The sequence below is a fragment of the Myotis nattereri genome, assembly GCF_964212035.1.
Source record: "Myotis nattereri genome assembly, chromosome: 1".
Classification (NCBI taxonomy): domain Eukaryota; kingdom Metazoa; phylum Chordata; class Mammalia; order Chiroptera; family Vespertilionidae; genus Myotis; species Myotis nattereri.
In genome coordinates, this window is record NC_138075.1 from 46,750,066 (window position 1) to 46,764,711 (window position 14,646).

The window sequence follows — 14,646 nt, forward strand, 5'->3', positions numbered from 1 at the left end:
ATAGTGTTAAGCAAAGTTTTACAGTCTAATTAGGGATTGGGGTGTCAAACCTTAAACCGTTTTCAGTATTTATATAGAGATGAAAAAATTTGGTTTCTCTTATTTGTATCTTTCCTGAGAAGTTTGATGCCTTCAGTTTTGTACTTTGTGGAACAGACGATGGCCTAGGGCAGCAATTTTCAACCTTTTTCATCTCATGGCACACATAAATAATTACTAAAATTTTGTGGCATACCAAAAAACATATATTTTGCTGATCTGACAAAAAATAGGTATACTTCTGATTGATTTATAAAAAATAATAGTAATTACCTACCCTTTTTGCTCCAAAATGACTTAAAGTTTGTGTGTTGTTGTTTTTTAAATTTGTTGATTTTAGAGAGGGAAGAAGGGAGAGAGAAACATCTTATTTATTGTACCACTTATTTATGCATTCATTAGTTGATTCTTGTATGCACTCTGACTGGGGATCGAACCAGCAACCTTGGTGAATCAGAATGATGTTCTAACCAACTGAGCTACTCAGCCAAGGCTCAAAGTGACTTTTTAAAAAATCAGGTGCCTATACTTGTATATAAAGCTTTCTAGTACCAAGAATTAACCAGTCAGACCCAACCTTATGCGACGTAACCAATAAGATGCAACTCTATTATATGGCCTATATACTTATGGTTCAAGATAAAGCATTCACACTGGACTGCTGTTGTTATGTTGGCTGTTGTCATTTTTTAATTTGACAATCTAAGGGAAAAGAGGTCAGTGCCCCTGCTAAATAGTCAGGTATTGCACATTTTAGAAATTCTTGTGGCGCGCTGGTTGAAAATCGCTGGCCTAGGGTGATAAATAGCTAAAGAAATTAGTTATTCTATCATTGCATAGTGTTGGAAAATTGGAATTAATATACTAGTTATATAACTAAGAAATTTATTTGTTTGAAGGATTTAATTTTAAACCAGTTTTTGGCTTTGGATACAATACATACATATGTGCATGATCTCTTAAAAGCTCTAACAGGTGTAGAATAAAAATTTAAAGCCTGATTTGAGAATTTTGCAGGGAATTAAATGAGGGGGGCAAAAAAATACAATATCTTAAATTTATTTGAATATTAACATAAACACACATACCCTTTTTGTTGTTTATTTTATTACCTCCTAAGAGCACTCTGGTAAACTGATGGGGAACTTCCTTCTTGGCAGTTCATTAATGTAGGTTAGCTTATGCAAGGTTCTGAATATCCCTTCAGTACTGAAATATATGGCATTTTGTTTAATCTAGGATCATTCAATTTTCTTGTGTAAGGAATACTTTTGAAGACCAGCTTGGGAAATGCTGCCTCATAGTATGCAGTGTGGCTCTTTTGTTGTTGCCTATAATTTATTTTGGATTTATGTAAGAAAAATGAGGGATCAGCAAACAATGACCCCATGGATCAAATCTGGCCACACCCATTTGTTTATATATTGTTTACATTTACTTTCCTGTTACAGGCAATAGACTGAGACTATGTGGCCCACAAAGCTGAAAATATTTATTATCCTGGTCCTTTCCAGGAAAAGTTTGCTAAGTAATAACTTACATTCTATTAAAAGAATTTTAACTTTATGTCAGAAAGTTAAAATCCTTGAAAGCAGAATGGTGGTTACAGAGTATTTACTGAATTATATTTTTTTCTGTAGGATTGAAATATTTCATTAGGCCAGGCTGAGGACCCCCTCTCCTTCCCCCCCCCCCCCCCCCCCGTGCATGAATGTCATGCACCAGGCCTCTAGTATAAGAAGAATAAGAATATAGGAGATAAATGGTCTTTTCCCCCTACAAACAAGGCAGATGTTGAACTACTTATCTCAAACTTTGAGTCACTCATTGTTATGACCTTGGTGGTCTTTCCTTACTTCCAAAAGACAGGCTTAGGAAGAAAAAAATTTTTTACTCACCTGGAATCTGTCCAAGGCCCAGGTCTGGCCTGTATTTGAGAGGGCTTTGCCTCTAATGATATTAGTTTCTTTAGCAGTTTGTACTACTGTGAAAACTAACTTTTTCAACCTCTTGTGCTTAACAAATTTTTGTTTCCAGGGTATTTATTGAAAGAATGTTAATATTTGATGTGCAGACTAATAAATTTTTTATACTTTCAGGTATTTCTTGTGGTCGCATTCATATACCTGTTTTAGGAAGGCTTGGGACCTTTGAAACTCAGATTCTACGAAGAGTTCCTTTTAGAACCTTTACAGAAACACCAGCATGTTTAGCCTCAAAAGATGGGATAAGTAAAGATGGCTCTGGAGATGGAAATAAGGTATTGGCATCTATGTACATATTTGAGTTCCCTTGTTTAAGCAATCTATATACATAAAAGCCTAAGCAACCGTTATGACCGGTTGGGTCGACCAAATGACCGGTTGCTATGACAATGCACTGACCACCAGGGGGCAGACGTTCAACGCAGGAGCTGCTCCCTGGTGGTCAGTGCGCTCCTACAACCAACCTCCTATAGCCGGCCAACCTCCCGCGGTACCCCCCCCCCCCCCCCAAAAAAAAAGCTGTAAAGAAGCTTCATTAAGTAACCTATGTAATTAGTCTGTAGGGTTGAATTAGGAATAGCCATCACTTCCTACTTTCATACAACTTTTACAACTCATAACAGTGTAAACCCCACTTCATCCTCTACTAAAAATCTTGGATATCTTTATGACAATGCTGGGCTACTCTGTAGCTAGCAAGTAGATAATTGGTGATTGTATTGGGTCGGTGAATTATCAGATTTTTTATTATGTTAATTTGACTGACACTTGAGTTAATATTAAATGCGAGACAAAATGCTTGGTGCTTTCATATTTGCACTTAATCCTAACAGTGACTCTGAAGTAGGTGATATCTTTATTTTAGAGATGAAAAAAGTTAGATTCAAGAAAGTGAAGAATCACTACTTGACATGGTAATAACACCCAGTTCAATTTAATTGGAATGTAGTTTTATACTTACAGAAATTTTTTTCCTAGTTCTTATTGAGTCATTAAAAGAAAACTTTTTATTATACATGCTGGCACATACCTACATGTGCCAGCAATAGTAGAGATATAAATTATGCAAATGATTTCATTCTAGAAATTGTAAAAATTGTAAGATTAATTATAAACTATATTGTTTATATTTGTTTACATATAAAATGATTGCCCAAAATTAATAATTGACACTCTCCTTTTTCCTTCTCCAAAAACTTTAGAAATCAGCAAGTGAGGGAAGCAGTAAAAAATCAGGCTCTGGGAATTCTGGGAAAGGTGGAAACCAGCTACGCTGCCCTAAATGTGGTGACTTGTGCACACATGTAGAGACCTTTGTGTGTAAGTATTACTTCTGTTGTTGTTCTTTTTCTCTACCTTTTCTATATATAAATTATATATATAAATTGTATAAATATATAAATTATATAAACCGAGGTTATTTTCTTCCTGAACTTACATGATTCTCTCCTATGTTCACCAGATACTAAAAATCCCCAGGCCTAGTAATATTTTACACTGTGTGTAGGAGAGTATTTAAGAAAACTATTTGCTTCTTTATTTTGGTTGTTTATTTTAAATTTGGATCTTAAGAATTTTTTATTATACTTTATTTGTTTGTATTATATATTATATCTGTAAAATAATTCAAGTTTATTGAATGAGGCCCTGGCCATGTAGCTCAGTTGGTTAGAGCATCATCCTGATACGCCAAGGTTTTGGGTTCAATCCCTAGTCAGGGTACATACAAGAATAAACCAATGAATGCTTAAATAAGTGGAACAACAAACTGATGATCTCCCCCCCCCCCCCGTTTCCTCTCTCCCCCCTCCCTCCCTTCCTCTCTCTCTAAATAAATTTTAAAAATTTATTGAATGAAAGGCTTTACTTATAATTTATAAAACAAAAAAATAAGTTGTTGAAGGGGTAGCATTTAGTGAATGAAATAATATAGTTCTGGGAGGAGGGATCTGTGATTGATATATATTTGATTGAAAAAAGAAACTGTATTAGGTTACCATGCATATATATATACCACAGTCAAATGTAGAAAAACACAAGAAAGTATAAGTTCTGTGATCCCAACAGGGTACCCTTTCTTTGATATAAGAACACCAAATATTTTTAGAAGCTAAAGCTATTAAGTTCACAGAAGTGCAAAACACTAAACAAAAACTCTTTATTTTTAAGAAAAAAGTACATTTTTTTTCATTTTCTGTTCCTGGCATCAATTTTCATTCTTTCCAGTGGAATCAAAACCTCTTGAACACTTTTCAGTGTCATCCAAAACTTGAACTTCCTCTATTTCTGGTTTTAAAAATCCATTCACAAATGAGCTGTGTAATTTGGTCACCCTTTTTTTTCTTTTTTTTTTTAATATATTTTATTGCTTTTTTACAGAGAGGAAGGGAGAGAGACAGAGAGTTAGAAACATCGATGAGAGAGAAACATCGATCAGCCGCCTCCTGCACACCCCCTACTGGGGATGTGCCTGCAACCCAGGTACATGCCCTTGACCGGAATCGAACCTGGGACCTTTCAGTCCGCAGGCCGATGCTCTATCCACTGAGCCAAACCGGTTTTGGCTGGTCACCCTTTTTTACTTCAAACTTTTCTTTGCCAAAATTAAACAGTACAACAAGATTTGCTATAATTTTCATTTATGACACCAGCTCCTACATCTATGAAATGTTTGCAGCCAAGACAGAACATGAAGCTACTCTTCCATAGCACCCAGAAGGAAGAGCTATCTGAATGTTGGTTTTCGCAAGGGTTTTCTCTATAGGTGGTACTGTATAATCATAGGCACTGTATAGGCCATAGCCTGCTACACATGCAGATCCCTTGGTTGGGCAGTGGCATGCTCCAAAAGCCCGGCAAAGCCACTTGCTGAGAAATGGCAGGTATCTCTTCAGAGCACAGCATGGCAGAGCAGAACAAGAGTGGTGAGGGGGTTGGAGGGAGAGGCAGAGGAGGAACGAGAAGGTGCAGGGTCGGTTTTTGTAACCATTAAGCTATACAAGAACCAAGGCTTGCTTATTCTGTATTATTCTGTTCTTCACCTACCTATTGATAGTGTCATCAAACTGGAGAAGTGGGTCATTCAAATATTAAGGTATTTTCCTTCTCTAAGTACTTTTCAGAGGAGCTATGCTCTCAATTCTAGAAAATGTCTGATAATCATGATTCAGACACTAAGAGAAAGAAGAAATTAACAGTCCTACTTTTGCTTAGTGTCAGTAATTCTCTCTGAAATGCAACAGATATTTTGTTTAATGAATCAAATAACTAATTTCCTATATGATCAGAGTTAATGGTAATGACTTGAGTAAATTACATTATACTAACATGTCAGCCTTCCTATTCAGTCCAATTATGAAAAGGTTGATGGTAAGGTATGGCAGAAGTTTCAGTTTCTGATTATTAACTGGAGAGGATTCTCTGTATTCTAACCCAAATAACTTCAGTTTCACATTTATCAGTGCTATTAATTGGCCACTATATGAAAAAGTACTATATGTAGCATGTTTTTACAGTTTTAGAAAGACTTTAAAGTAGTTCCATTCTGTAGCTGCAATGTTAGAGGTTCTGTTTGTAGTTTTTACCTAGTAAGAGGTCAAAGAGAAAAATCAATCTGAATGAACAGTAATTTGAATTGCAGTATAAAATGAAAGTAGTAGAACTGGATGATATAACTTCTAAATAACATTTTCTATTAACAAAATTTGGTGTGATATACTAAAGTTCTCAAAAATCTGAGAATTGCTCAATTCATAATGGTAATGTCATATTATATATATATTTTTTTAATATTTTTTTTAATAAACTAGGTCCTCTCAAGATTAAGTTTAGTTTTCTTTTATGCAGTGTTTTCAAAACCTGCCAGGTCACTGTTGTTTAACAGTGATTAAGTGAACACTTTAAATATTAAAACTATATTTTAAAAAGAGCACTAAGGGTGGTTGTTAACCATAGATTCCCTCCTTCCCTAGAGATTAACATTCTGTAGGTATTGGGTATGATCCTAGAATCTGTAAATATAATAATGAGACCAAGTGTGGAAAACACTATACACTAATCAGCTCAGTTCTGAGGTGGTCTATTTTCTTTGGGACTTCTAATGGGGGAGGGGGATGTGGAAGAGAAAAGTAAAAGAAGAATACATGCTCAAACATCTGTTGAGTCAGACACACTGCTGGGCTCAGAAAATTCACAGATGAGCATGACACTGTTCCTGTTTTCTGCTCTTTACTACTGAGGAGTCACAGGCCCCCCAGCAGTGAGACTAGGCCCTCCTCCTTTGGTTTTTTTTGACCCATAATAAAAGTCTCTTCAGAATGAATCCCTTTTGAATGCAGTGGATTTTCTATCTACTTATTGAAAATTTGATCATCCTAGTTCTAAATAGCTTTATCTTGGGCGATTTATTTTATTTAAATCTGTATTTATATAGTTATTAGTTCATAAACATCTTTTAAAAATATTTTTAATTGATTTTAGAGAAGAAAGGAGAGAGAGAGGAAACACTGATGAAGAAAGAGAAACATTACTTACTTGGTTGCCTCCTGCAGGCCCCCCTATTGGGGATGGAGCCTGAAACCCGGGCATGTGCCTGGACCAGGAATGGAACCGATGACTTCTCAGTGCATGGACCATTAGTTCAGCCAACTGAGCTACACTGGTCAGGGCCATAAACATCTTTTTATGTGCTTTTTTGTCACTTATAGTTCTTTTATGAATGGCCTGTTTAAGTAATTGTCTACTTTTTTGTCATTTTAAATTCTTTTTAATTACCTGAGGAATACACGTATATGTCCCTCTTCATGAAAAAGTAGAGCGTTATAAAGTTAAAGATATATTTTGTAATATATCTTCATTGAACATAAAACTTTTTAAAAGCATAAGTGCTATCATATTCAAGTTTTTGTTTCTTTCAACTCAGCAATGTTTTGAGAGCTATATATGTTAATACATACAGGCCTAGTCCTTTTCCTTCTTAAAAATTTTTTTGAGGTTTTAGTTTTTTGTTTTTTTTTAATCCTTACCCAAGGATGTTTTTTATTGATTCTAGAGGGAGAGGAAGAGAGAGAGAAACATCTGTGTGAGAGAGAAACATTGATCGTTTGCCTCCCATATGCCCTGACGGGATCGAACCCACAACCTTTTAGTCCAGAACCATGCTCCAGCTGACTGAACCACCTGTCCAGGGCTGTGTCTGACTTCTTTTATTTAGCACTGACTTCTTTTATTTAGGCCTAATGCACAAAAATTTGTGCAAGAGTAGGCCTTCCTTCCTCCAGCTGCCGGCACTGGCTTCCCTCCATGGGCTTCCCTTCGGCACCCGGGCCCTGAGCTTCCCTCCTCCAGCTGCCAGCAGGCACCCAGGACCCGGGCTGGCTTCCCTCGGGCTGCCCACAGGCACCCGGGGCCAGGCTGGCTTCCCTCTGGCCCCAGCTTCGTCAGGAAGGACTTACGGAATGACACCTGGTCTAATTAGCATACTACTCTTTTATTATTGTAGATATTTTCAAGGTTCATTTGTGTTGCATTATATATCAGTCCTTCATTGCTTTTTATGGTTGAATGGTAGTATTTCATTGTCCACTCATCTATTGATGGACATTTGAGTTGCTTCTACTTGTTAGCTATCATGAATAATGCTACAATGTCCAGGCCAGTGTGGTTAAGTGGTTAGAACATTGGCCCACGCACTGAAGGGTCATGGGTTCGATTCCCAGTCAAGGGCACTTACTTAGTTTGCAAGTTTGGTCCCTGAACCCATTGGGGTGCATACCAAGCAATGTCTCTCTCTCACATTTTTTTCCTCTCTCTGTCTCTCCCTTCCCTTTCTCTCCCTGTTTCTCTCTTGCCAGCCCTCCCTCCCTTCCACTCTGTTAAAAATAAAATAAAATAAAATCAGTGGAAAAATTATCTTCAGGTGAGGATTAACCAAAAAAAGCAATGCTACTATGAACATTTGTGTACACAACTTTTGTGTTTTTACTTGGGCATCTGCTTAGGAATGGAATTTCTGAGTGAAATGATAACTATGTTTAGCTTTATTAAAAAAAATTTATTTTTAGTTTTTATTTATTGATTGGGGAAGGGAGGGAGGGAGGGGAGGAGGGAGGGGGAGAGAGAGAGAGAGAGAGAGACATCGATTTGTTGTTCCATGTATTTATTTCTCAATTGGTTGCTTCTCGTATGAGAGAGAGAGACATTGATTTGTTGTTCCACTTATTTATTACTCAGTTGGTTGCTTCTCATATGTGCCCTGACCTGGGATCAAACCTGTAACCTTGGCGCATCAGGCGGATGCTCTTACCAACTGAGCTACCTGGTCAGGGCCTATGTGTAGCTTTTTAAGAAACTGCCAAACTGTTTTTCAAAGAGACTTTACCATCCTACAACCCAACTAACAATGTATAAGGGTTCCAATTATTCCACATCATTTTCAACACTTATCTGTCTTTTTTATTGTAGCCATCATAGGAATTTGATTTATATTTCCCTAATGAGTAAAGATATTAAGCATCTTTTAATGTGTTTATTGGCCATTTGTATGTCTTTTTTGGAGAAAAGAATAGTATTTAAGTCCTGTGTTCATTTTTATAAGACCAGTGCTCTAATCCTGAGCTATAGGGCCCACTCCTATGTTCATTTTTAAATTGGGTTGTCTGTATTGTCAAGTTATGAGTTCTTTATATATTTTGAATGCTAGACCCTTATCCAGATATGTGATTTGCAAATATTTTCTCTCATTCTATGGGTTGTTCTTCCCTTTTAAATGCTGTATAGCAGGAGTGAGCAAATAGTAACTATTTTAGGCTTTGTGGGCCATATGGTTTCTATTGCAACTATTCTCCTTTATAGTTATAGTGCAAAAACAACCACAGACAATGTAAATGAATGAGGACACTGTGTTCCAATAAAACTTTGTATATGGACACTGAAATTTGAATTTCATATAATTTTCATTGTCATTTTTAGCTCATGGACCTTGCTGTATATATTTAATCTAATAGGTTTGTTTGTAGTAATGTTTGTTTTCTTATAGTGGTATCACTCTTGCTTGTCTTTGTTGAAATAAAATACCATTTTTATAGATACCATTATGAATATATAGAAAATCATCAGAAATTGAAATTAATAATAGCTAAGAAAGTTGACTACAATGACTAAGATATACTATTCTTTAGCCCATTTAAAAAATAACTTGTCAAACATGCATAGACTCCCCTCTTTAATTTAGAGCCTTTAGTTGTTTTTATTTTTATGTATGTAATACTTTTTGAATGCTTACTGCACTTATCTGTCTCATAAGGCGGAAATTAAACTTTTCTGCAGTGTTTTGGAAATTTTGTATTGGACCCTGAAACTTGTTTAAAATCATGAGAAACGTTCATTGAAACAAATTTTCTAAAAAAGTTTTTTCTAAGACTTTCTGTTGTTGGCATACTATACAAGCATGTTTACTGGGATCAGTATTCTGTATATAAAGGAATATAGGATACTTGTAGTAATCATTTAAAGAAAAGAGATTTAGCCCAGCCAGAGTGGCTCAGTGATTGAGCATTGAACCAGGAGGTCATGGTTTGATTCCCAGTCAGGGTACATGCTGGGGTTGCGGGCTCTGTCCCCTGTGAGGGGCATGCAGGAGGCAGCCGATTGATGATTCTCTCTCATAATTATGTTTCTATCTCTCTCTACCACACACACTAATAAAAGGGTAATGTGCTAATTAGACTGGACATCCTTCCGGACAAAGCTACGGTGGCAGGGGTCGAGGCAGAGGCAGTTAGGGGCAATCAGGCCAGCAGGGAAGGGCAGTTAGGGACGATCAGGTTGGCAGGGGAGTGGTTAGGTGCAATCAGGTTGGCAGGGGAGTGGTTAGGGGCAATCAGGTTGGCAGGCAGAGGGAGTTAGGGGCAATCAGGCCAGCAGGCAGAGTGGTTAGGGGCAATCAGGCAGACAGGCAGGTGAGTGGTTAGGAGCCAGCGGTTCCGGATTGCAAGAGAGATGTTGGACATCCCCCGGATTGTGTTGGGTCCCGGATTGGAGAGTATACAGGCTGGGCTGAGGGCCCCCCCGACACATGTGAATTTCGTGCACCGGGCCTCTAGTATATATATATCTAAACTAATAAAAGGGTAATATGCTAATTAGAGCAAACGTCTTCCTGATGTCCATCCAGACAAAGCCCCAGGAGCTGCGAGGGCCTAGGGCCAGCGGCAGCACGGGAGAGGCGTGCTGTGGGGGAGGAGGCTGCGCCAACGCAGGAGCAGGAGTGGAGGCAGGGCCACTGTGGGAGTGGGAGCAGAGGAGGCGCCTCCCCAGGAGCAGAGACGGGGCTGTGGGGCCAGGGTCACGGGAGCAGAGGAGGCGGCGCTGCCGTGGGATCGGGAGTGGAGGCCGGGCTGCAGGAGTGGGAGCGGGCCTAAGCAGTCAGTAGGACTTCCCCTGAGGGCTTCTGGACTGTGAGAAGGGGCAGGCCGGGCTGAGGGACCCCCCCACAGTTGACGAATTTTCGTGCACCAGGCCTCTAGAGTATATATGTGTGTGTGTGTGTGTGTGTGTGTGTGTGTGTGTGTGTAAATAGAGGGTTCTAGCTGGTTTGGCTCAGTGGATAGAGCATTGGCCTGTGGACTGAAGGGTCCTGGGTTCAGTTCCTGTCATGGGCCCATGCCTGGTTGCAGGTTCGATCCCAGTTGGGGGGCATGCAGGAGGCAGCCAACTGATGGTTCTCTCTCATCATTATGTTTCTCTCTACCTTTCCCTTCCTCTCTGAAATCAATAAAAAAAAATATTTTTAAAGAAGGTTTTATCCCCTTATAATTTAACAAATTTAATTTTGTTTTAAAGAGTAAAATATGCATTGCAATGCTTTTTTTAAAAAAAATAAGCATTTCAATAAATAAAATTGAATCTTTGAATTTGTGTATATGTTGAATATGTTTCAGTGTAAAATTGTATTGCAAATATTCAAGTGGAATTTAAGCAACCCTTTAACAGTAAGCAAAAAAGGATGATTGTTGATGTTTAATCTCTTCCCCTTTGACCTAATTTCTTTAGAGAAATGTTTTGTTTGTATGTTCTCAAGCCAGATTTTCTTGTCACACAGCCTGAATTAAATCAGAGACTTCTCTGCCCTTTAATCCTTGCCCTGTTTACCATCACTAACAATTGTAAGCTGGTGCCTCCTAATATAGGGGCACTGACTTTTCCCTGTTGATGGGAAATGGTGATAATGTGTTTGGTCTTGGGTTAATTGAAGGTACTTGGAATAGTTTGATATTTTCTTTAGGTAATCATTCTGTCTTCTGGTTTAAAATTTGCTGCTATAATTTATCCCGAATGAATTTTTAATTGGCCTGTGTTTAAGAAGGAACACCTAAGAATCAAATTGATTGGATTAATAATTACATTTATGTTTCAGTTGTGGGATTGTCTATTTTATAAAATTTAGATTATTTTCTGAAGATTTAGGTGTATTTGCCAGTGAAGTTTTTCTTGTAATCTGTTATAATATTTCCAAAGGAGAGAGATTATCATAGTTTTAAAAATTATTTTAAAACTATGTTTAGTTTTATTAAAATTCACCTTAGTTATATTACACAAAAAATATATTACCTAGACCTACCAACATGTTACTAGTTTCTATGCATCTTTTGCTTTGAATCTGTGAATAGTCTGTATGGGTTTCTCTACTATCATGCTGCTTTCTGAGTTCCTTAGTTACCTTCAGTAAGGGTAGGCTTAGACAAGGTTAAGAGTTTATGGTCATATGTCTATATCCTAAAGCTGTGTTTTAGAAAGAGAGAAAGGAAAAAGTCACTTTTGATTTAACACAGGATATTATGTAGTTGATGTATTGCCATTAAGAAAGCATTTTTACCCTCACTTTTAACTGCCCTTGTGTTGTTTTCAAAAGCTGTATGATTATCTTTAAATGAAGTAAATATGACTGAGAATATTGTTACTTTGTTAGTTTCTCAGTGGTTTTTAAGTCAGAGACATAGGAATCAGTGGAAATATTAAAGATAAAAATAAGGAAGGTATGAAATAATTTTATCTTTTTTTTTTTTTTTTTTTTTTTAAATTTTATTGATTTTTTACAGAGAGGAAGGGAGAGGGATAGAGAGCCAGAAACATCGATGAGAGAGAAACACCGATCAGCTGCCTCCTGCACACCCCTCACCGGGGACGCGCCCGCAACCAAGGTACATGCCCTTGACTGGAATCAAACCTGGGACCCCTCAGTCCGCAGGCCGATGCTCCATCCACTGAGCCAAACTGGTCAGGGCAATTTTATCTTTTTACCAAGTTAGTTTTAGGCTTGAAGAACCTAAAATATATACTTTTTTATATTTTGGGGAGATTAAAATAGATTTCTCTCTCTCTCAACTTCTGTGTATGAAATTTTTAATAATAAAATATTAGGGAAATAGATTAATTTACTTGTATTTTACTATTTTTTACAGTTCACATATTTCAATGAAATAAACAATATTTTAATATTCTTATGGTGGTTTTAAAAATTAACTTTAGTGTTTGGCAAGTTGAAAGGTCAATCAGTCTTTTCTCTTAATGTGTTAGATTATAAAATGACAGAACCTAGTGGAAATGAAGAAAATGTAGTTGACTAAATTCATCTATCTTTATCATCTGTCTTAGATGTAAACTAGGCTATTTGTTTGTGGCTAGTGGAGTGAACTACAAGCCTACTTCTTGTCAAATACATAGTTTTATTTTTCATTGAATCTTTGAGGTGAAATACTATTTGAATTATTTCTTTTTCTCTGCTGACTCTTCTTTTACAGCATCCACCCGTTTTGTGAAGTGTGAAAAATGTCATCATTTTTTTGTTGTGCTATCTGAAGCAGACTCAAAGAAAAGCATAATTAAAGAACCAGAATCCGCAGCAGAAGCTGTAAAATTGGCATTCCAACAGAAACCACCTCCCCCCCCCAAGAAGGTATACAGTCTTATAAACATTTGATCTTGAAAGCATTTCATTGCTCCCCTCTCCTCAGTTTATAGTGTATCCTAATACTAGTACCTAAAAACATGTTCTAAGTTATTAATATGGACTATATTTGGCCAAATTGTTTTTGATATTTGATACTTGGAATTTAGGTATGGAGTTCGTCGCTTTTTTCCCCATGTCATGATTACTCTATTCAGTAGCAATGAAATGTAGTTGGATGATTATTAAAATAGTGTTAATACTAAATTAATCTAAAATGACAACCTTCAAATAGAGCAACTATGGATTTATTTTTGTTAGTTTGACCACCTAAATAATACCAGCCTGCAATTCCCCTCCCCCCATTAAATTAGTCTATGGTAAAATAGCCTCAGGCTAACAGTGGAAGCGAGTAATTTTTTTTATGGCACTCTCCTCGATACCTGTGGCTTTTGTGTTATGGGCTCTTGCCAGGAGTCTCAGACAGATTGTGATTTGGCTGTATGAAACACAACAGAGTGTGCCACCAGCCCCATTGGGTGGGTACTTGATGTGCACCTTCTGAGAACAGGGAGCCCTGCTCCTGGGCTGTGTGCCCTGTATTCTGGCCATGTTTCAGATGTTTGTACTCTTCGCTTATTTCTCATCCTCTGTCTTGGTGTAGCTTTCTTCAACTCTATTTTGATACCAATGCATTTGTCTCTTCATCTAAACGTGCTGTGACAGATTTAATTATTCATGAGTGTAATTTGTGAAGAATGAAGATTTTTGTTTTAAACCTAATGCATATGGTCAACAACTAAAGAATTTGTCATGTAAAAATAAATGATGTAATAGAAAATGTAGCTATTAAGCTTTATATTCTCCTCTGATTTATATACACTTTAGACATCCGAGTCAAAGTTCTAGAAAATAATTAGGCAATTTAAATTTTTTTCCAGAGTTAGTTAATATTAACAGTTAATTTCTATTTACTGAAAGCTGAAGGAATTTACCCCATGTCCCAAGCTGTTGGCAGTATCCAAGAATCAAATAGAACTTTAGTTTTTTCGAAGAATAAAGCTTTTATATTGCCATGTAGATAAATAAGTAGCTTTAAAGTTAATATCAGAAAAAGCTAAATGCTTGTATTAAAACGCATAGATACTGGTAGTATAATAGCTTTTAATTATCTTGTGCCTATTTTTTAAAAGGATACTTTTATGTATTTTTAAAATATATTTTTATTGATTTCAAAGAGGAAGGGAAGGGGGGATAGAAAAATCAATAATGAGAATCATTGATCAACTACCTCCTGCACGCCCCCTACTGGGGATTGGGCTCACAACCCAGACATGTGCCCTGACCTGGTTCATAGGTCAACAGCCCAACCACTGAGCCACCGCAGCCGGGCAAGGATACTTTTATATATATTGTCTTCGTGAAGAATATTATTCCTATGATTGAGAAAGGTTTAGAAAGGATTAATTGTAATGTTTACATTAATGATAATATCTTTAGACTCTTGGTGGCATATGTAGGTATTCTAAGTGACTTTCATATTAACTTTTAAAAATTAGGATCAATGCCATTGTTTATAGAATAGAAACTAGCGTAGCACTAGAAGAGGCCAGTGATACTTTGTTAGGCTAGAGAACAAATAAATTGTGTTTTTGTACATGTAGGGTTTGGGACCTT

General features: G+C 37.0%; 1 protein-coding gene and 1 pseudogene across 2 annotated transcripts in view; one reads left to right on the plus strand and one right to left on the minus strand.

Moving 5' to 3' along the window:
* The window catches only part of CLPX (caseinolytic mitochondrial matrix peptidase chaperone subunit X), a 44,144-nt gene that overhangs the window by 5,215 nt on the left and 24,283 nt on the right, over positions 1-14,646 (plus strand). Inside the window, exons 2-4 of the mRNA XM_081094338.1 lie at positions 2,139-2,299; positions 3,227-3,344; positions 12,824-12,978. Of these exons, the coding sequence (XP_080950464.1) occupies positions 2,139-2,299; positions 3,227-3,344; positions 12,824-12,978 (434 nt within the window). The remainder of the gene's footprint in view (positions 1-2,138; positions 2,300-3,226; positions 3,345-12,823; positions 12,979-14,646) is intronic.
* On the minus strand, positions 4,231-6,828 carry LOC308527286 (deoxyuridine 5'-triphosphate nucleotidohydrolase, mitochondrial-like; annotated as a pseudogene). The gene is made up of 3 exons: positions 6,798-6,828; positions 4,607-4,892; positions 4,231-4,366 (listed from the first exon to the last, which is right to left on the minus strand). The product of its transcript is annotated as a deoxyuridine 5'-triphosphate nucleotidohydrolase, mitochondrial-like (transcript).